The sequence below is a fragment of the Jaculus jaculus genome, chromosome 13, assembly GCF_020740685.1.
Source record: "Jaculus jaculus isolate mJacJac1 chromosome 13, mJacJac1.mat.Y.cur, whole genome shotgun sequence".
NCBI classification, from domain to species: Eukaryota; Metazoa; Chordata; class Mammalia; order Rodentia; family Dipodidae; genus Jaculus; species Jaculus jaculus.
This window is the reverse complement of record NC_059114.1, coordinates 6278660-6300230: the sequence shown is the minus strand read 5'-3', so window position 1 is coordinate 6300230 and position 21571 is coordinate 6278660. Positions and strand designations below refer to the sequence as shown.

At 47.4% G+C, this 21571-nt stretch overlaps 1 protein-coding gene across 3 annotated transcripts in view; it reads right to left on the bottom strand.

The window, feature by feature from the left end:
* The window catches only part of Grk3 (G protein-coupled receptor kinase 3), a 133423-nt gene that overhangs the window by 52330 nt on the left and 59522 nt on the right, over nucleotides 1-21571 (bottom strand). For all 3 annotated transcript variants that reach the window (XM_045132678.1, XM_045132679.1, XM_045132680.1), the window contains 4 exons: nucleotides 16983-17084; nucleotides 14338-14412; nucleotides 7885-7946; nucleotides 2148-2199 (listed from right to left, as the gene is read on the bottom strand). In XM_045132678.1, coding sequence (XP_044988613.1) covers nucleotides 2148-2199; nucleotides 7885-7946; nucleotides 14338-14412; nucleotides 16983-17084 — 291 coding nt within the window. The remainder of the gene's footprint in view (nucleotides 1-2147; nucleotides 2200-7884; nucleotides 7947-14337; nucleotides 14413-16982; nucleotides 17085-21571) is intronic.

Sequence of the window (21571 nt, the reverse complement as noted above, 5' to 3'; positions counted from 1 at the left end):
TTTTCATACAAAACATATTTAGCAAGCCTGACATGGGCATCTAACCCCTTCCACAGCAGATTCCTTAGGCTGAAAGGTGGGTCACACAGGGTCGTATGATTTCAAACAGACCGTGGGCCCACCCCACAGTATCCCAGGCACAGCAAGTATACAGGGAAAAGAAGACAGTCACCTAGACTGGCCCTCCACCCCTGTCCACCTCAGGTTGTAGGATTCATCCTTGAGGAGAAATGAATATAGAATTTCTAGTCAAAAGGAGGGGCCGTCTCACCTATCCTGAAGCTAGAGGCTTGGGACAACCAGGCAATTCTGGGAAGTGTCACGGGCTGAGGCTGGCCCTGTGACTTTTTCCTTAATGACATCAGTGAAGAGCCAGGGCTCATGCCGCTCACATGAGCTCAAAGACAAGAGCCGATGTGAGCCAGGCACACAAAGACGCTTTATTCCAGAGCTGGGTCCTTCCTCGGTTGTGGTCAGCAGGGGTTTTCCTAAAGTGCACAGTGAATCCCAAGCTCGCGGTAGGAGGCCCACGGATGGCAGCAAACACCACCTGGTTTGTGTAGCGTGGCAAGGTCAAGGTGAGATCATTCAAGGGTCCCCCAACACACAACCCTTAAACCATCACACCTGTGTCCATGAGCCAGGCTTCATGGCTGCCAGAGTCCATGAGGACCTTAGTTTGGAAGGATGGAAACACGCGCTGCTTTCGTAAGAGCCGTGGAGATACTCGGGACATTTTTTTCTTTCAGTGTTAGAGATGGAACTTAGAACCGTGCACATGTTAGGCAAGTGCCTAATCATCCCAGCCGTAGACACGGTACACTTTTCACTTTTTCCTGCCCGCCCCCTCCGTGAGGTGGGGTCTTATTGTAGCCCAGGTTGACCTAGAATTCACACCATACTCCCAGGCTGACCTCGAACTCACAGCGACCCTCCTACCTCTGCCTCCTGAGTGCTGGGATTAAAGGCGTGCACCACCACTCCCGGCCTTTTCACTTTATATTTTGAGACAGGGTCTCATTAACTTCTACAGGCTGGCCTTGAACTTGTGACCCTTTTGCCTTAGCCTCCAAAGTGGTTGGGATTATAGGCCTGTGCCAGCAGGCCAGGGTATACTGGGGATCTTTTAATATTCATGTTACAACCTCTTGCTTCTAAATTCTGCCAGGAGAGACAACAAAAAGGGAAGTTTAAAATTTTCCCTTCCAGCCGGGCGTGGTGGCACACGCCTTTAATCCCAGCACTCAGGAGGCAGAGGTAGGAGGATTGCCATGAGTTCAAGGCCACCCTGAGATGACAGAGTTAATTCCAGGTTAGCCTGGGCCAGAGTGAGACCCTACCTAGAAAAAAACAAACAAACAAAAAAATTCCCTTCTAGCCATTTTATTTCAACTACCAGTCTGAAGATTAAAAAAATAATAATAATACAGGCTGGAAGGGCAGCTTAGCGGTACAGGCACTTGTCTGCAAAGCCTAAGAACCCAGGTTTGAGTCTCCAGGTCCCACGTAAGCCAGATGCACAGGGTGGCGCATGCGTCAGGAATTTGTTTGCAGTGGCTAGAGGTCCTGGTGTGCCCATTCTTTCTCTGTCTACTAAATAAATAAAAATAAAAACTAAAAAAAATACAATCATCTCGCCCAATCTCCAAGGAGACCAATCTCCAAGGAAACACATGCCAGGAAGACAGCAGCATTTAAAGATAACCGTGTCATTTTCAAAGTAAGAAAAACAATGAGACTTGAGTAAGTCATCATTTTTATGATTTACCCAATAATGAGATGGAGAAAGGGGACTTCACAGGCACAACACCAAGGTCACATGGAAGCTATATTTAGTGAAAGACCTGTATTTTTACTACTATTTTCGTTAAAGGGTCAATATATCACGGCTTAAAATAGCCCTTCGTACATAAACAAGCACATACTTCTACAAATATGAAAAAAAAAGAGTTAATACTCCATTTGTTTACCAGTACGCATGGGAGCGAGGACGTTCAATCAAGAAGGACATCTGTTTGGGCTGTGTACCCCTGGGGAGAACGTTCCAGAGCAACGTACTTTCTCACGCCGCTAAGCCACAGGAAGTTTTTATTTTTATTTAAAAAAAAAAAAAAAAGGAAAACAGAAAAAAAAAAGATGATACTTACATGAATATTTAATTCTACGTTTTTCCACTGACAAAACCTGGTGAATTTGTCACTAAAAGAGAATACAGATCATTACTGAAAGCTTAAATGCCAAGTGAGCCAGACTTCTAAAACGGTGGTGACAGTGAACACCAGACTTTCATCTTGCTTCTCACATGGGGAAAGTTTTCTTAAAAGATTGTTTTGTTGCGGTGGTGTGTCTTTTAAGGAATATATTAAACCCTGTTTTTATCGTTGTTGTTTAGTTGATTGTGAATTTTATCATATGAATCTATCAGGTTGTTCCTACTGCCATCGGGTTATCTCCTCTTGCGTTCTCTCTCCCCCGCCCCAGCCCCACCGAGGGCCCTCCTCTGGTGTCCTGAGTGTGCCAGTCAGTCAGTATCTGTGGCGGGTCAAACGATGTCTCAAGATACTCCTTCCCACCCCGTGGCTCCTACAGTCTTCCCAGCCCCTCTTGGGCAAGGCTCCCTGAGCCATGGTGGGCTGTGTCAGAAGATGGCCTTAATGTTAAGCTCCCCTGAAACCTCTGAATTTCTGCTTTGCTGAGTCTTGAGTGTCCTCTGTGTCTATCGCCATCTCCCCGGAGCTGGTTGTCAGGCTAGCAGTGAGACCAGCGCTCATGTACACACAGTCTCCGTGAAAACACTCATCACTGTACAGCGGAAATGAAAGACTTGGTGAATGTCCTTAATTGGCATCAGCTACGGTGACGTTTTTATGGGAATGAGCCCTGTCCAGCTGGGAACACACCAGCCACATACATATGTAGTCACCAGTATAAGGCGAAATCACTCCCAGGTTCATCTCCTCTTGTTTCTCTGTGAAGTCTTATCGTTTCTTTGACATGTACCGTATGTCTCAATTGGGACTAGTCACCTTGCCGGCACTCGGGAGCTATAGGGGGCTTTGTGGCTGCTCTACTGAACACAGTAACTCAAATGATCCAAAACAACGTTTACAAGTAATTGGAAGACTAGCAAACAAGTCATTGTTCACACGTGCCAAGCCCAGTTCCTGCAGTCCTTTCACGGGACACACACACACACACACACACACACTGATGTCCTGGCCCCATTTTTACAGCTGCGAAGACCAACACCAAAAAATGCTGATGGGGGCTGGAGAGATGGCTTAGCCGTTAAGCGCTTGCCTGTGAAGCCTAAGGACCCCGGTTCGAGGCTCGGTTCCCCAGGTCCCACGTTAGCCAGATGCACAAGGGGGCGCACGCGTCTGGAGTTCGTTTGCGGAGGCTGGAAGCCCTGGCGCGCCCATTCTCTCTCTCTCCCTCTATCTGTCTTTCTCTCTGTGTCTGTCGCTCTCAAATAAATAAATAAATAAATAATTTTTTAAAAGATGCTGATGGGCCAAGGCTGCACTGGGACCGAGTGGAGCCGGCTTTGAACGCAGACCAGCAAACTCCGGGTGTCTTCCCCTCAGACGAGCACCCAGAGGCCAAGTGCTCCCCCTAACTTCTCAACCATCTGCTGGGTGCGGCCTTCGTCCATGGAGCAGGAGGGATATCTGTCCTGCCAGGACTTGGCAAGGACATCGTGGTGACTGCTTACTCACCAACGGGCGGTGTGTCTTTACAGCGTGACTAGACAGATGCCTTTCCGGGGATGGGGATGCAGCTCAGGGGGAGACTGCTAGTCCAGCAAACATGAGGCCCTGGATTCAGCCCCAGAACTGGGTGGGAGAAGGGGGGAAGGAACACATGGTTGCACTTCACTCTGTCTTGACATAATTCCTTACCCACGAAGGAAGGAACAACAGAGAGGAAGTGGGGAGGAAAGAGGGAGTTCTCATGAAGTTACAGGAGCTAGCAGCACCATAAGAGAATCCGACTTCACAGCTCGCCGTGGGCGTCCCTGAACGGGTCTCTCCTACTGAGGAGGCTTTGCCGCCGCTACTGATGCGGCAGTGGAAAGCCACGACCCCAAGGCTTTGCGACTACTTAGCAACTTTTCCCAGAGAACCAAAGACGGCTTTTAAAAAAAAAAAAATTATTTATTTATTTGGGAGAGAGAGAGAGAGGAAGAGGCAGTTAGAGAAGAGAATGAGCTCTTCAGGGCCTCTAGCCACTGCAAATGAACTCCAGATGCATGCGCCTTCTTGTTCATCTGGCTCTACGTGGGTCCTGGGGAACTGAACCTGGGTCCTTTGGTTTTGCAGGCCAGGCGAGCACCTTAGCTACTGAGCCATATTTCCAGCCCCAAAGATGACTTTTAAAGGGTCTTTTATAGACTTTTCTAACATCTCCATAAGACTGGAAAATTAAAAACTATAATTTCAGACATTCCAAATGTTTTTTGGGGGGCAGGTGTATACAGACAGCAGAGCCCCCTCAGGGGTCCATCAGGCAGGGACACACACCAGCCTTCAAAGCCCCTCGGCCTTCTGGGTTCATCTCTGCTCTTCTCTTCTCTCACAGGTGCTGAGGTTATGAGCCTGCAACCTATCCTGTCTACTCTCTCCTTCTGACACCTTCACAACTAACCTCGTTGGGGCTGCGGAGTTGGCCAGCCCGGAAAAGAAAAGCGCCCTCACGCTGAGCATGGAGTTTGGGAGGTGGGATGGCCCTGCGCATCAGGGTTACTTGAGCACATTGCTCTGAATCAATGCTGGGGGCAAGAGCCTAGCCAGTGTGACCAGGATCTTCAGCTGCCTTCCAAGGCCTTAGAGAATAAAGAACAGAGATGCTGGGATGCTGGAGGGTGGAGACACCTGCCTTAGCTCCAATGCCAACTCTGTCTGTACCGCTGAGCAAATGACGTTCGCCGTGTGAGCTGGGCTCACAGGCCTCACCTGGAAGACAGACAGCCTCCCGTCCCAGCCAGAGACCCCGGCCCACACTGCCCGGGCATTCCTCTTACACCGGGAACTCCCCCGTTTCTGTTAGTGTACCCGCTCACTGGCCTGGCAGAGCCTGCTGATGCCAAGGGCTACGTGGCCCCACGTGTAGAAGGTCTGTGCTTTCCAAAACCAAACTCACACTCATAACCTGACATGGGTTTTTTTCTAATTTGAGAATACACTAAAATGAAAGAACTGAAATGGGGCTGGAGAGATGGCTTAGTGGTTAAGGCACTTACCTGCAGAGCCAAAGGACCCAGGTTCGATCCCCCAGTACATCAGCCAAATGCACAAGGTGGCACATGTGCCCGGAGTGCGTTTGCAGTGGCTACAGGCCTTGGTGTGCCCATTCTCTCTCCCTCTCTCTCTGTCTCTCTCTCTAGTAGATAAAATAAGTAACTTTTTAAAAGAACTAAAATGTGTAAGAATTAACAAACTGACTTAAAAACTAACTCATTTACATAAATCTGTGGCTGCTTCAAAATGTATAGTGTGCATGCCACTTTGTCTAATGTAAGCCCCTTCCCTGAGATCCCCTGAGCAGTCGCCTTCAGAGGTAAAGGACCAGGCCTTGGCCGGCTGCAGGTAGAGCCAGATGCCAGGGCAAACCCCCTTGCCCTGTCTCTCTGCTCTCCCCAGGATCACACAGAAGTGAAGAGGACTCAGAAGCAGGAACAGTGAGATTTGACAGGGACAGGCAGGGGACACCCCTGGGAGAGATGCGGCTGGAGCTCAGCTGGAGCCCCCCACCCACACCCTGGCCCTCACTGAGCTGCCTGCCCACAGCTCCTGCCACAGCTCAGCTCGGTGTGGGCAGTCACAAGCGTGAATATCAGGGCTCTGCTCCAGGGGAAAATTATCTCCTGAACCCTGGTGGAATCACAATGCAGCTTTAAAACAAAACAAAACAAACTGCTCTTGGGCTGGAGAGACAGCTCAATGGCTAAAGCTCTTGTCTATAAAGCTAAGGACCTGGGTTCAATTCCCCAGTACCCATGTAAAGCCAGATGCACAAAGTGGTGCATGTGTCTGGAGTTCACTTGCAGTAGCTGGAGGCCATGGTGCACCCATTTTGTCCCTCCTTCTCTCTCTGCTTGCAGAGATATTAAATAAATAAAATATTTAAAAATATTTTATTTATTTATTTGAGAGAGAGAGAGGAAGAAGGAAAGAGGCAAATAGAGAGAAAGAGAGAATGGGCACGCCAGGGCCTGTAGACACTGCAAACGAACTTCAGATGCATGTGCCCCCTTGTGCATCTGGCTTATGTGGGTCCTGGGGAATCGAGCCTTGAACTGGGGTCCTTAGGCTTCCCAGGCAAGCGCCTTAACCACTAAGCCACTTCCCCAGCCCTAAAATTTTTTTTTAATTCTTTGTTCATTGTTTATTTATTTATTTGAGAGCGACAGTCACAGAAAGGCAGAGAGAGAGAGAGAGAATGGGCACACCAGGCTCCAGCCACTGCAAACAAACTCCAGACGCATGCGCCCCGTTGTGCATCTGGCTAACGTGGGTCCTGGGGAATCGAGCCTTGAACTGGGGTCCTTAGGCTTCACAGGCAAGTGCTTAACCGCTAAGCCATCTCTCCAACCCCCAAAATATTTTTTAAAGTATTAGAACACTGCTTTAATTGTTTGAGTATTGGGAGCAGACAACCACGGAGAGGCAGTGGTTGATCTAGCACAATCACTGAGCAGCTGCAAACTAAGCCCTTCACGGCCGCCGCCTGGAAAGCAACCCAGAGAGCTGCGCCCACAGCAACCCAGATGCGGGCGTGGAATCGGATTCCTCCTCCTCCTCCTCCTCATCTCAGAACACCGAGGAGGCCCGTGGCTCAGCAGGGCACCAACCAAGTTCAGAACACCAGAGGACACACGTGCTCGGCAATGCGCTGACCCACAGGGGCATCTGGGTGCAGATGGTGCCCGCATTCAGAGAGAGGCACTCGCTCTCGGGCACTCCAAGGTTCACATACAGAACCAAGTTCAAGGCCGGCCCTCCTCTGGGAGACAGGCCTTCAAAACCCAACACATGAGATCAGATCCAATGTGGCTGTGGTCAATTATCAAAAGGGCTCCCAATACGATGCTTCCAAGATGGGCATTTCTCATTCGACTTCAGTTCTAGAACATATTGAAGCTAATGAACTGGAAGTCTAGGGACTATCAGGCCGCAAAAACCCACAATCATAACACAATGTTATCAAAGAAGGCAGGCCATAGGCAGTGGCCAAAAGTACCTGCTGATTGAATATATTAATATACATTTTTAACCTATTTCTTTTTTAAAAAATATTTTATTTTTATTTCTTTGACAGAGAAAGAGGGGGAGAGAGAGAATGGGCACACCAGGTCCCTCAGCCACTGCAGACAAACTCCAGACGCATGTTCCCCCTTGTGCATATGGCTTACATGGGTCCTGGGGAATCGAACCTGGGTCCTTTGGCTTTGCAGGCAAATGCCTTATAACCACTAAGCTATCTCTCCGGCCCTGTATTTATTTCTTTACACAGATATACTCTTATTCCCTTTCCCCATTCCGGTTTCCCTGGGGCCTTTCTCTGCAGAGCTATGGGATTTACTGCGGGGGTTAGGAAGTCCTCAGGCAGTCCTTGTGGTATAGTAGGGGAACAATAATATACTTTTGTTTGTTTGTTTATTCGTTTGAGGTAGGGTCTCACTGTAGCCCAGGCTGACCTGAAATTCACTAAATAGTCTGAGTGGCCTTGAGCTCACAGCAGTCCTCCTACCTCTGCCTCCCAAGTGCTTGGATTAAAGACGTGCGCCACCACGCCAGGCATAGTATACACTTTTTAGGACAGCACATACTGGGAAAAATGGATCACATCTATGCACTGTGAGATTATAGAAAAGTTCCATACCTTTCCATAAATTTTTGAAAAACATCGCCCCGGAGACTCTCACAGATCTCTTCTATGTATGGCTGGAAAGGATGGAAGAAAACATCTGTATATTAGAGTGACAAACACAGACCATTACACTCAGGCTCGTGAGGACCACGACCAACACTTCCAGATCGTCTCATCCTCACACCCATCCCGCTCGGTGAGCCCCTCGTGACTAGAGACTCGCCATGGGGAATTATACGTGGCTATCTCCCCGCCGCACGTTCTCACCACCCTCATAGGTCAGGCACTCCCTAGACAGACCAGGGCCGGCGTCGCAAGCGTGCCAATTAGAAGATCCTGGCACTTGGTCCAATACCCCTCTGTCACCATCTTGTAACCCTTGCTCATTTTTGAGAAAAGGACCCCATGTTTTCATGTGGCACTGGGCTCAGATGAGTAACAACACAGTGCGTCTTGGAAGCTGCTGCCTGTGGCAGTTTGAACATATGGCCCATAGACGCAGGCTTGGATTTGAGTCTCCAGTGGGTGGAGGCCTACTGGGGAAGAGGTGTCACTTGGGGGTTGGGGGGAGGCAAAGATCTTGGAGTCCAGCCCTAAGGTGTGATTGGGACCGGATCTGGATTCCAGCCCAAAGGTGTGTGCAGAGAGAAACACACCTTTTCTGTCTCTGTGGAAGTGAGCAGTCTCTTCCACCATTGACGGAGTGCCCCGGGACTCCATGAGCCTGGAATACGCCCCTTTCCTCCCACAAGCTGCGTCTGGCTGGGTGTTTGTCCCAACCATGAGACGCTGGCTGCGGCAGAGCCATTCTCATCTGCACCGAGTTTGAAAGACTCAGTGTTAAGTGTGTCATACAACTACTTTCCTAATGAAATTTCCACCTTGTAGAATCACAGAGCTCGCAGGACCCAGGAAGGAGAGTCGGTCTCAGTTCTGCCCTTCCCCCTGCGGGCAAAGAGGCCCCAGGACCAGTTCCGTCTCTGAGCAAGTGCACTGGGAAGCAGGCAAGGGTGCCACATTCACTTCCGCATGACCACTTCCACGTGCCTCACATGCTACCAAACACACGTGGTGCAACAGAGACAAGATAAATGACGAAAGTGTCACAGTTCAGCTGAGCCCGTGAGATTCTTTAGGGAAGCACCATCACATCTACCCCTGATGGGCACAGCCATGATAAATTGAACCTCTTCTGCGTCAAGGACCATCTGGACATTAGGAGAAGGACGGGCCTGATGAGGGCACAGAAGCACCAGGCAGGCAGAGAGAGTGGGGACCCACGGGAGCCCAGGATGTCCTTTCGTGGGGAGGCGAGAGCAAGGTGACCCTGCGCTTCTTGCAGGGCTGTGGCTGTCCTAAGAAGACTCTGAGAGTGGTCATAAACCACACGGATTCCCTTCCCTCCTTGGTAAAAGGGAAACTGAATACCAACACCCCCCCCCCTCCTCAGCCTTAGCCTTTCCAGCCTAGGAACCCTGAGATCCCACAGGCACACACAACATCTTTTGTTGCCAAGTCCAAGAGGGTCACAGACTTCAACACACAAACACAGAACCATTCCAAGAGTGATGAGAAGGCTAAATTTATCTACCTTGGGTTTTCTACTAAGGAAACAATCATGTTCATTCATGATTTTCTTTCCTATTCAAACCAGAGACTCCATGCTTCCTGCTAGCAAAGTGACAGACGAAAGCTGGGGACTTCTTCAGACGGCCTCCCCACGTTTTAACACAAGGAACCACCAATGCACCAGGGCAGCGGGGCAAAGCGAGAGTTCCTGCAACAGGCTGTCCTCGAGACTCTTAATCTATGAATACGGATGGTGTTGCACTCAGGTTCACACTGCTGGCAGAAATCACCGACCAAGAGCAGCTTTTGTGAAAAAAGGGTTTGTTTTTGCTTACAGACTTAAGGGGAAGTTCCATGATGGCAGGGGAAAATGATGGCATGAGCAGAGAGTAAACATCACCCCTTTGCCAACATGAGGTGGACAACAGCAATAGGAAAGAATTCACTGGCAAGAGAAACTGGCTATAACACCCATAAGCCCGCCCCAACAATATGCTCCCTCCAGAAGGCATTAATTCCCAAATCTCCATCATCTGGGAACCTAGAATTCAGAACACCTAAGTTTATGGGGGACACCTGAATCAAGCCACCACATTCTGCCCCAGCCCCCATAAACTAATAACCATACATGATATAAAATACAATGCATTCACCCAATTTTAAAAGTCCCCATAATGTTTATCAATCTCAATGATGTTCAAACATCCCCATAATCAAAGGTCTTTTAGCTGAGCCATAATACCAAAAAGTCCCCCAAAACCCCACAATGGCACAGAACAAGCACTCACACTGCAAAAGATGGCATTGGGCACAGCAAAGAAATATTCAACCCACACAAAATTTAAACAGGGCAAACATCAAACTGTAGCTCCAAGTCCAACAACTCTAGCCAGTGACAAATCTCCAAGTCTGATAATTCTAACCAGCAACAATCTCTGGAGTTCCAATTCCGCCCCTCCAGCTAGGCTACTCACAGTCCTAGAAAACTTCATCCAGGGCCAGCTGCTCTCCTTGGCAGCCATCTCATGGTCCCGGCATCTCCACTGGGTCTCCACTGCAACCCTCGGGTCATCCTCACAGCTCCATGCAGGCATCTAGCAAACCTGCTTCACACTGTCCATGTCCGTTTCCAAAACACAAGGCCGTGTTGCAAATTCAATAACCCTCTATTTCCTGCATTTCTTATACTCCATAATGCCAGATAGGGTGTCAATTTGTTAATACAGGGGGGAATAAAACAGACTTTGAAGAACAGGACACTCCTTGATCACTCAGGCCCCTTCAAAAGAGTCTACATTCTTCCTGTTGCCCGAGTGTAGGTCAGCTGGCCCAATCTCAAAACTTGTAATCTCTCAATTGTAGCTGAATGGTCAGCAGTTCCAGCCCAAAGATTTCATTTCTGTGCCATATCTCTCTGCTCACACCAGTCTATTTCTGTGCAAAGCAACCCTGCACAAGTTCTCAGGACACAGCTGTTACAACAAGCCTCTCACAAAAACTGCTTCTAGCCCAGTCCAAGCAAAGCTCTTTCTCACCCTCACAAGCCAAACCTCACAGTCCATAGTTCTTACTGCATTCATGTCTTTCAACTCTAATCAAAATAGTCACTCAAGCTGTACTTACAGCACTGCAAGGCGACTCTTAGGCCAAGGTTTCAAATCTTTCACATTCCTTTTGAAAATCAACTCCAAAAGGCCAAAGCCACACAGTCAGGTGTCTAGCAGCAGTTGACCCCACGCTCGGTACCAACATTACCACTGCAGTCACGTTCACATTGCTGGCAGAAATCATCCAACCAAGAGCAGCTCGTGGGAATAAAGGTTTATTTTGACTTACAGACTTGAGGGGAAGCTCCATGATGGCAGGGGAAAATGACGACATGAGTAGAGGGTGGATATCACCCCCTGGCCAACATCAGGTAGAGAACAGCAATAGAAGAGTGTACCAAACACTGGCTATAACACCCACAAGTCTGCCCCCCAATGATACACTGCCTCCAGGAGGTGTTAATTCCCAAATCTCCATCATCTGGGAACCTCGCATTCAGAACACCTGAGTTTACAGAGGACACCTGAATCAAACCACCACAGATGGTCACATGTAATTTGTGAGGCTACTGTGGCAACTAAATAAACATGGGCTGGAGAGATGGCGTAGCGGTTAAGCGCTTGCCTGTGAAGCCTAAGGACCCCGGTTCGAGGCTCGGTTCCCCAGGTCCCACGTTAGCCAGATGCACAAGGGGGCGCATGCGTCTGGAGTTCGTTTGCAGTGGCTGGAGGCCCTGGGGGCCCATTCTCTCTCTCTCTCTCTCTCTCTCTCTCTGTGTGTGTGTGTGTCTGTTTGCCTCTTTCTCTCTGTGTCTGTTGCTCTCAAATAAATAAACAATAAAAATTTTTACAAAACATTGAAGAATGCTATCTGCAGAGCCCAGGGTCTGGCAGCTTTTAGGAGCCAAACAGCAGCCAGGATCCCCCAGACCCCACCACCAAATACACCTATGCATCAATTATCCCCAAAGTCAATTTTGCAAAACCCCATAAATAGTAAATAAAATAACAAAAATAAATAATTAATAGCCAGGCATGGTGGCGCACTCCTTTAATCCCAGCACTCAGGAGGCAGAGGTAGGAGGATCACTGTGAGTTTGAGGCCGCCCTGAGACTACATAGTGAATTCCAGGTCAGCCTGGGCCAGAGGGAGTCCCTACCTCGAGAAACCAAAAAAAAATATATATATATATTATTATTATTAATAAAACAATACCAAGCATTTGCATTTGCTTTCAAGGAAATTTTGTTTCAGCATGCACTTCACCTGACTTTATTGCCTAGTGCACCTCTACCCACAGGAGCTGCAAGCACGTAGCTTCTATCTAGAGTTCAGTCCTGAGCTGCAAGGGTGCAGGTTACGTTGGATGATTCTAACAGGGTCCTGTCTCAGCGCACTCAACACACGTCACACTGACGGCAGTACTGCCTCTGTATTCATCCCTCTGGACTTCTATTTTCATGCATTCTAAAAACTAACTATTTAAGAGAGAGACAGAGAATGGACATGCCAGGTCTTCCAGCCGCTGCAAGTGAGTTCCTGATGCATGTGCCACCTTGTGCATCTATCACAGATGCAGCCTGTGATGAAAATCCAGGTTAGTCAGTGAAGTCCAGAGCAGAAGCCTGGAATCTTCAGGACTTTGCAGACAGGTCCTACATGTCAGGAAGAATACACCTTATAATTCTAATGGAAAGGTCACAGCAAATCCATTAATGTCCATGTGTTCAAAAGGTTAAGTTGGAGGCTGAAGAGATGGCTCAGCATGTAAGGCACTTGCGTGCAAATCCTAACAATCTGGGTTCGATTCCCCAGGACCCACGTAAGCCAGATGTATAAAATGCCTCATATATCTGGAGCTCTTTTGTAGTGGCTGGAGGCTCTGGCATGACTATTCTCTCTCTTTCTATATCTCTCTGCTTGCAAATAAATAAATAAAACATTTTCTAAAAAAAAAAAAAAAGTCAGGGGCTGGAGAGATGGCTTAGTGGTTAAGGCACTGGCCTATGAAGCCTAAGGACCCATGTTCAATCTCTCTCCAGATCCCACGTAAGCCAGACACACAAAGGTGAGGCAAGCACAAGGTCTCACATGCCCACCAGGTGGCGCAAGTGTCTGGAGTTCGATTTCAATGGCTGAGGTCCTGGCGTGCCAATCTTCTCTCACTCTCTCTCTCTCTCTCTCTCTCTCGCGCTCACTCTCACTCTTGCTAAAAGAATTTTTTAAATTTAAAAAAATAAAATAAAGGTCAGGTCAGCACTCTCTGTAATAAACTTCATTTTGCATAGATATATACTCTCTAAACACCGGCTCAAAACCAGATGACCTAACTGCTTAAAGTGTGGGTAATCCTCCCAGCACGGCTCAAGGAATTTTGTGGAAGAGGAGGTGGAAAGATGGTGAGAGCCAGAAGTTGGGACATTCTGCACAGAGCCATTGCCTCTCTCCCCCATAACTGACCACTGCCCCCATAATGCATGGCCCACAGTCCTCATGGGGTTGACCTGCATCCCCAGTGAGGAAGGCCTCTTCAGAAAGGGGACAAGGAGGAGGGAAAGGAAGTTACCAACATGTGATGTTTACATACAAAATATGTCCATATCTAATAATAAAAATAAAGAAAAAAATAATCAAATGTGGGTAATCCAACCAAGAAGAACATCAGTCAATTCTTCTTACTTATGAACATGAATTGCTCAATGGTCGTCTTTCAGTCCTGACAATTCACAGAAACAGAAAGAGGGTTCTATCCACTTGACAATCTGACTCCTTGCAAACCGCTGCCTTCTCTACAAAAGACCCAGGCTACAAAGCCATCCACCCTCAACACCACCAAATGCACAGTCCTGCCAACCACGAAGTTAGCTTTCCAAGTCTCAGCATGTCAATAAATCTATCTAACCTCGCGGTCGTCAAAACAGGCACAGTGGGGCAGCACACGATGCCTTGTGTGACTCTGGGTCCTTCAGACATCCACTCTTCACTCTCTTAAAAAAAAATAATAAATCCCATTTAATCCAGGGGATAATCGCTGAGAGCGCTGACACCTTGGAACGACAGAAATAAATCTTGTAAAGTCCCTGCTGATCGCGGGCAAAGGCTTTGTACTCTGGATGTCTCATCTGGATGGATTTCTAAATGTAATGCCACAAGATAAGCCTTTCCAGGAAAGTGTGCGAGGCCCAAAGAGCACAGCCCAGGGAGCAAGACAGGCAAGATGGAGCTTCCTTCATTCCAGAAGAGTCTTAACAAATCAATTTCCCTACACCCTTCAGGCACAAAGAGTGTCACCAAATCTGACAGTGAAGCCCAGCAGATAAGATTTGTTGGGAAGCGACTTTGTCTTACCTGAAAAAGAGTGGAGGTGACTTGTTTCTTGGATAGATGGCTCTGTATGTGCTCTACGGCTTGCTTGGAGAAGGGCTTTCAAAAATCAAAGACAGAATTTTTTTTATTGTGTTTTATTTTGAAAATAATTTTATTTACTTATTCACAAGCAGAGAGAGAAAGCGTGAATGAACGAACAAATGAATGAGTGAAGATGGGCATTCCAGGGCCTCTTGCACTAAAAGCAAACTCCAGATGAATATGCCACTTTGTGCATCTGGCTTTATGTGGGCATCCGACACAGGCCAGTAGGTTTGAAAGTAAGTACCTTTAACCGTGGAGCCATATCCCCAGCCCAGACAGAAAATTTTAACAATACAAACGTAACCGACTGGACTGGAGAGATGGCTTAGGTGTTAAGGCATTTGCCTGCAAAGTCTAATGACCCAGGTTCAATTTCCCAGTACCCACGTAAACCCAGATGCATTGGAGTTCATTTGCAGTAGCTGGAGGCCCTGGCATGTCCATTCTCCCTCCCTCCCTCCCTCCCTCCCTCTCTCTCTCTCTCTCTCTCTCTCTCTCTCTCTCTCCTGCTCCCTGTTTCCATCTCTCTGGATGTTTGTGTATGTCGTCTTGCTATCTCCCTCTCCCTCTCTCTCTCTCTGTGTGCTTGCAAATAAATTGATGAAAATAAATGTAGGTACATGTGCCTGGGAGTTGATCCCAAGCAGAATGGGGCTTCAAACTGCCACGAGTGGAAACCTCTCTCTTCACCGACATGGTAACCTGTGTTCTCTTTAATGATGCACAACAAGAAGAACAGCGTGATAAGACCACATCCTGCTGCCGCAGCCCCGTCCATCGCCTAGCTAATGGAAGCCACGTTCATGGGGCTCCACGGGGCGCGTGCATCTCCCAGGGCTCAGCCAGGCCAGGGAAACAGCCGAGCCCAGAGCAGGGAGGATCCTGCGGCTAGAGATGCCCTCTACACAGGGGAGGATCCCAAGGACAGGGAAGCAACAGAAACGCCCGACAGCCTCAGCCACAAGCACTCAAAGGTCCTAAGAACTGTACCAGGCCCGAGGGCTAAGGCAGTTCCAAGCAGTTTTTGTTTTTGTTTTTGTTTTTAATTTTTAAATTTTTTGGTTTTTCAAGATAGGGTCTCACTGTAGCCCAGGCTGACCTGGAATTCACTATAGAGTCTCAGGGTGGCCTCAAACTCACAGCGATCCTCCTACCTCTGCCTCCCGAGTGCTGGGATTAAAGGCGTGTGCCACCACGCCCGGCTCTGTTTTGTTTTTAAAATTTATACAAACTAAGTAGCCACATGTGTGGCCAGTGGCTACTGCATTGGCCAAGACGGTCTGTCAGTCTGTCCCTTCGAGCAGCCTTCTTCATGGAGACAAAGGCATTCCCATGGGATGCTCCACCTCTCTAATTACTTGGCTTCCTTCTGGTGGTGAAATGGTTTCCTGAGAACCTGGTTTATCTTAATTAGGCCAAATTGGATTGCTTATCTGATTTCCAAGGAAGATGATGAGCCCAGCCATTATTTAAGTAGTCGTAAAATAATGCAATAATCCTACTCACTAACCCAGAGAAACCACTGGAAATTTTCACGTATCAAATTCTGTTTCATTTAATGTCAAAGTAGAGCTAGGTTAAAATTAAGACAGCAAGGGGCGGGCATGGAGGGGAGGTGTGGCTGAGAGATACAACACTGTCTGGCAGGTAAGCACAAGGGGAGGGGCTCAACTCCAACCCTGCAAAATAGCATAGCCCCAATAATAATTAATGATCATCACAACCTAGGCACAGAGATACAAACCTCTAACTGCAGCACTTTCGGGCGCTGGAGAGATGACTTTGTGGTTAAGTATGAAGCCTAAGGATGCAGGTTTGATTCCCCAGAGCCCACGTAAAGCCAGATGCACATGGTGGTGCACGCATCGGGAATTCATTTGCAGCGGCTGGAGGCCCAGGCCTGACCATTCTCTTCCCCCCCCGCCACCCCCACTCTGTCTCTTAAATAAATAAATATCTGTAGCACTCAGGAGGCTGAGGTGGGAGGCCAGCCTGGGCCATCCAATGAGACTCAAACAACAAGAATAATGTTAACAGTAAAGTCTGATTTTCTTTAGCGAGTCTAAAATAGAGGCTTCTTTTAAAAAAAAGGGGGGGGGCTAGAGAGATGGCTTAGCGGTTAAGCGCTTGCCTGTGAAGCCTAAGGACCCCGGTTCGAGGCTCGGTTCCCCAGGACCCACGTTAGCCAGATGCACAAGGGGGCGCACGCGTCTGGAGTTTCGTTTGCAGTGGCTGGAGGCCCTGGCGCGCCCATTCTCTCTGTCTCTATCTGCCTCTTTCCCTCTGTGTCACTTTTGAATAAATAAATAAAAACGATTTGAAAAGAAATTGACCCAATTTTTCATAACACAGGTGTTAGCTTCCAGAAATACGGAAAGTGAACATGTTGCAGGGGGCCCTGGGTCCGAGCGGTAGGGAGGCGGGCGACGGACAGGATGCAGGGAGACTGGGTACCCGTGCTTAACCGTGGGAACGTCACCCTGCTGCTCTGATTTCACGCTGGAAGACGCTGGAATCCGCTGGGAGCGTGTCCGGCACATGCCCGCCCCGGCCCGCCGCGCAGGGCGCCCGCGGACACTCACGTGTGAGCGACACAGCAGCTCCTTCATGATGTAGGCGTCGTACATCTGCCGGCTCCGGCGCAGGCGCTCCTCCTCGTTGTCCAGCTTCTCATATTCTTTTATCTAGGGGACGAGAGTCACGGTCATCAGCTCACAGGTTCCTAGGAAGGCCCTTGCTTTATTTAGACACTGCTGGCCCAGACAGGAACATCTTCCTGATGAGATTATAAAGCTAATTACTGAGCCAGCAACCACCGCCCCCCACCCCCCCCCCCCGCTACTGCCCCCAGAAATAACTGTCTCTCATGTTGGGAATAACACAGTTCCAATCATTTAAACCCAGCTAGAAACACAAATGGATTTTCTTCTGTGGCGGGCCCTTAGCATCTAAATGTGGAAACTCATAATATTAGGAAACAAATGCTTCCATGGTTACAGTAATTAACAAACACACAGGCCAGGGACGATCTGCCCTTGCCGGAGCACAAACAACTTTACTTTCGCTGTCACTGAGTTCCGAGCATCATGACGGGGTTTGTTCTCGCTCAGCTAGAGTGCCCCAAAATTAATATTGTCAGGATTTCTAAACATCAACTGAGGAAAATGGGTGGGACATAGGGTAGAATTAATTCCTAGATAAAAGCATTGTTTTTTACAGTGATGTTAAAGAACTAATGAAATGTTACTTCAAATTCTAGGTTTCAAGCCAGTTATGATAGTGTACGCCTAGCAATCCCAGCACTTAGGAAAGAGGCAGAGGTGGATGGGTAGCAAGTTCAAGGCCAGCCTGGGCTGCACAGCAAGACCCTGTTCTCAAAAAAAAAAAAAAAAAAAAAAAAAAGATACCAAGAGGAAAAAGAAAAGGGAAAGGGCAAAGAGGAGAGAAGGGGAAAATGAAGGAAAAGAAGAGACAGCAAAAGAGAATGGAGAAAAAAGAAGAAAGGGAAGGGAAAAGAAATACAAAGGGAGAGGAGGTTGGATAAAAAAGAGGAGGGGGAAGGAAAGGAAAGAGAGGAGAAAGGGAGGAAGAAAGAGGGAAGGAAGAAGGAAAGGAAAGGGATGGGGAAGAGAGAAGGGGAAAAGTTGTGGGGAAGGGAAGGAAAGAAAAAGGGGAAAGAATATAGACACAATTTCAAGTACTATGTTGAGAAATGTAACCTGTTTGGTGCTACGGTTCACTAATAATGAAATGAACGTTAGAAATCCACATATGAGGCCACAAGAAAGAGTAAATCATCATTGAATAATATCAATGCAAGAGAGGAATAAAAAAAAAACAAAATCATCAAGAATGACAAGAATTAGTGGTTCACCTTTCAATAGTAACTCTGAATATAAAGGGTCTCAATTCTCTGATCAACAGGCACAAAATGGATTAAAATGCAGGGTCTTCTGTTGTTGCTTTCAAGAAACACACCTCACCGTGAAAGACAGATATTAGGTATAAGGATAGACAACAGGATCTCAAGGAAATGGGCCTGGGAAACAGACAGGTATCCCTGTCCTATTATCTAACAAAACAAAATTAGTCAGGAAGGATAAGGAAGGTCACTATATACTGATTAAGGGAACCATCCAACAAGAGGACATTACAGTTCTAAACATGTATGCACCAAACATGGATGCTCCCAATCTCATAAAACAAACACTACTAGATGCAGGTCACAGATGAACCCAGTGATGATATTAGTGGGCAACTTCAGTTCCCCATTCTCACCAAATGACAGGCTGTTCTAGCAAAATGTAAACCAAAAAACAACTGGAGTAAATGACAACATAGACTAAATAGTATCAACTGGCATCTACAGAACATTCCATCCAAATCCTGCAGAATATACATTCTTCACAGAAGCACATGGAACTTTCTCTAAAATTGATCATATATTAAGATACAAAGCAAGTCTTAATAAATATAGGAAAACTGACTCTATCTTATCACAATGAAATGAAACTACATTATCAAGAGAGACCACAGAACACACACAAACTCATGCAAATTAAACAACCCACTGTTGAATTATGAATGGGTCACTAAAGAAAACAAGAAACAAATTTTGTAACTCCCTAGAATCAGATGGTAATAAAAACAAAATCTATGGAATACTAGGAAGGCATTCCTAAGAGGCAAGTGTATAGCTCTGTTTATATTAAGAAATCATAGAGATATCCAATAAATTAATTAATGATGTAGCTCAGGGCCTTGGAGGAAGAACAAGTCAAACCAAAAGTGAATAGAAAGGAAGAAGTCATCAAGCTCACATTAATGACATAGAAAAAAACAAACATATACAAAGGATCAATGGAACAAAGGGTTGGTTCATTGAAAGGCTAAACAAGACAGACCAACCCCTGGTGAGATGAGTCAAAATAAAGTGAAAGGCAGTGGAAATTAGTAAAATTGCACATGGAAAGAGTTATTACCATACAAATCAGTGAAATTCAGAAAGTCCAAAGGATACACCTTAAAAATACATATTCCACTAAATTGGAAAATCTAAGAGAAGTGAATAAATTTCTAGATACATATGACCTACCAAAACCAAACCATGAAGAGGGCTAAAGAGATGGCTCAGCAGTGAAGGTGCTTGCCTGCAAAGCCTAACGACCCAGGTTCGATTCCCCACTACCCACGTAAAGCCAGATGCACAAAGTGGCACATGCCTGTGGAGTTCTTTCACAGCAGCTACAGGCTCTGGTGTGCCCATTCTCTCCCTCTTTGCAAATAGATAAATATATATTTTAAAACTAAACTATGAAGAGATAAACCACTTGAGTAGACCTATAAAAAGCAAAGAGATTAAAATAGATATTTGTTGTATATCCATGAATTCTTGGTTTCCAGCTGCTTGTGCCGCAGCTGGCCATGTCCCTCCCCTGGTTTCTTTGTCACAGCCTGAGTTGAAACCATTCTCCTCACTGTTGGCTCCACCCTTGTCCCACATGCCCACCACCCTCACACCCAGTTCATCAACTGGTCACATTTGTGCCTAACTCAGAATCTCTCACACACCCAGCCAACTAGCCCGTAGCAGAGTACCCCTTCTGGGATAACAGCAAGCAATTCTTTTTTTAAGATTTATGTATTTATTTATTTGAGAGAGAAAGAGGGAGAGAGAGAACGGGCACACCAGGACCTCCAGCTGCTGCAAATGATCTCCAGATGCACGCATCACCTTGTGCATCTGGCTTATGAATGAGGGTCCTGGAGAATTGAACCTGGGTCCTTTGGCTTTGCAGGCAAGTGCCTTAACCGCTAAGGCATCCCTCAGGCCCAGAGATCACTTCTTAAGAAACACAGTGTCACATAACACGCTGGAGCGTGGTGGCCTAAAGCTCACAGACGATGGAGAAGAGACACCAGACAGCAGCTATTAGGAAGATATTTCTGAGCCAGCAGTGGTGGCGCACGCCTTTAATCCCAGCACTCGGGAGGCAGAGGTAGGAGGGTTGCCGTGAGTTCGAGGCCACCCTGAGACTACATAGTGAATTCCAGATCAGCCTGGGCTAGAGCAAGACCCTACCTCGAAAAAAAAAAAAATAGAAAAGAAAAAGAAAAAGAAAGAAAGAACCGAATGGAAATTTCAGAAGTAAAAATACAGTGGCATCACTCAGTAGATGAACAAAATAGCTGACTGGAGGAGCCAAGCGAAAGAAGGCATGAATTTGAAGACAGACCCTTAGAAATTATCTGATCTGTAGAAAAGAAAGAACAAGCTTCCAACAGGCCGAGGGAACCGCAGGGTGAGAGGAGAGCTCCAGAGCAAGCGTCAGTCTCTGAAGGCTGAACTGATTTGCGAACGTCACCTGAGGCCCGAGGCGGGCGCTATCTCCAAAGAACAGTGAAGGGCACAGGAGCCCAGGAACATCCTCCCAGGGCATCACCTTTGTGCCAAGCCAGGACCACTGTGTTAAGTCAGCCCCACTCTATGCCAGGCCAGCCCCACTGTGTGTCAAGAGAACCCCACAATGTGCCAAGCCAGTCTCTCTGTGTGCCAAGCTGGCCCTGCTGCATGCCAAACCAGGCCCAGGAGAGGAGAGGAGCACTGGGGAGTAATCTAACAAAGCAATGCCAGGGGGTAAAGCTCAAGCAGAAACACGTGGGCAGCAGTCTCCTCTGCCACGTTGGCAGATGCTCAAAAAATAACTCCCTTTAATCCAAGCACTAGGGAGGCAGAGGTAGGAGGATTGTTGTGAGTTCAAGGACACACTGAGACTACATAGAGAATTCCAGGTCAGCCTGGACTATAGCGAGACCCTACCTCAAAGAAAAAAAAAAAAAAAAAACACCAAAAACTGAAATAAAGTAACTCCAGGTAGATGGCCCAGCTATCCCACGCCAGGAGGAGTTCTCGCTAGAGGAGAGGGCTCTGTGTGGGACAAGGTGACCGTACACTGTTACGCATGCTGAGACTGGAGAAGTTGAAGCTTAAAGAAATCTTTTGACATATCAAGCTCTGATACCTGCCCAAATAAAATGCCCAGTTTATGATTCAGATAAAAAACAACAGGGCTGGGGCGATGGCTCAGCAGTTAAGGCAATTGCCTGCAAAGCCTAATGACCCGGGTTCAATTCCCCAGTACCCACGTAAAGCCAGATGCCCAAGACAGCA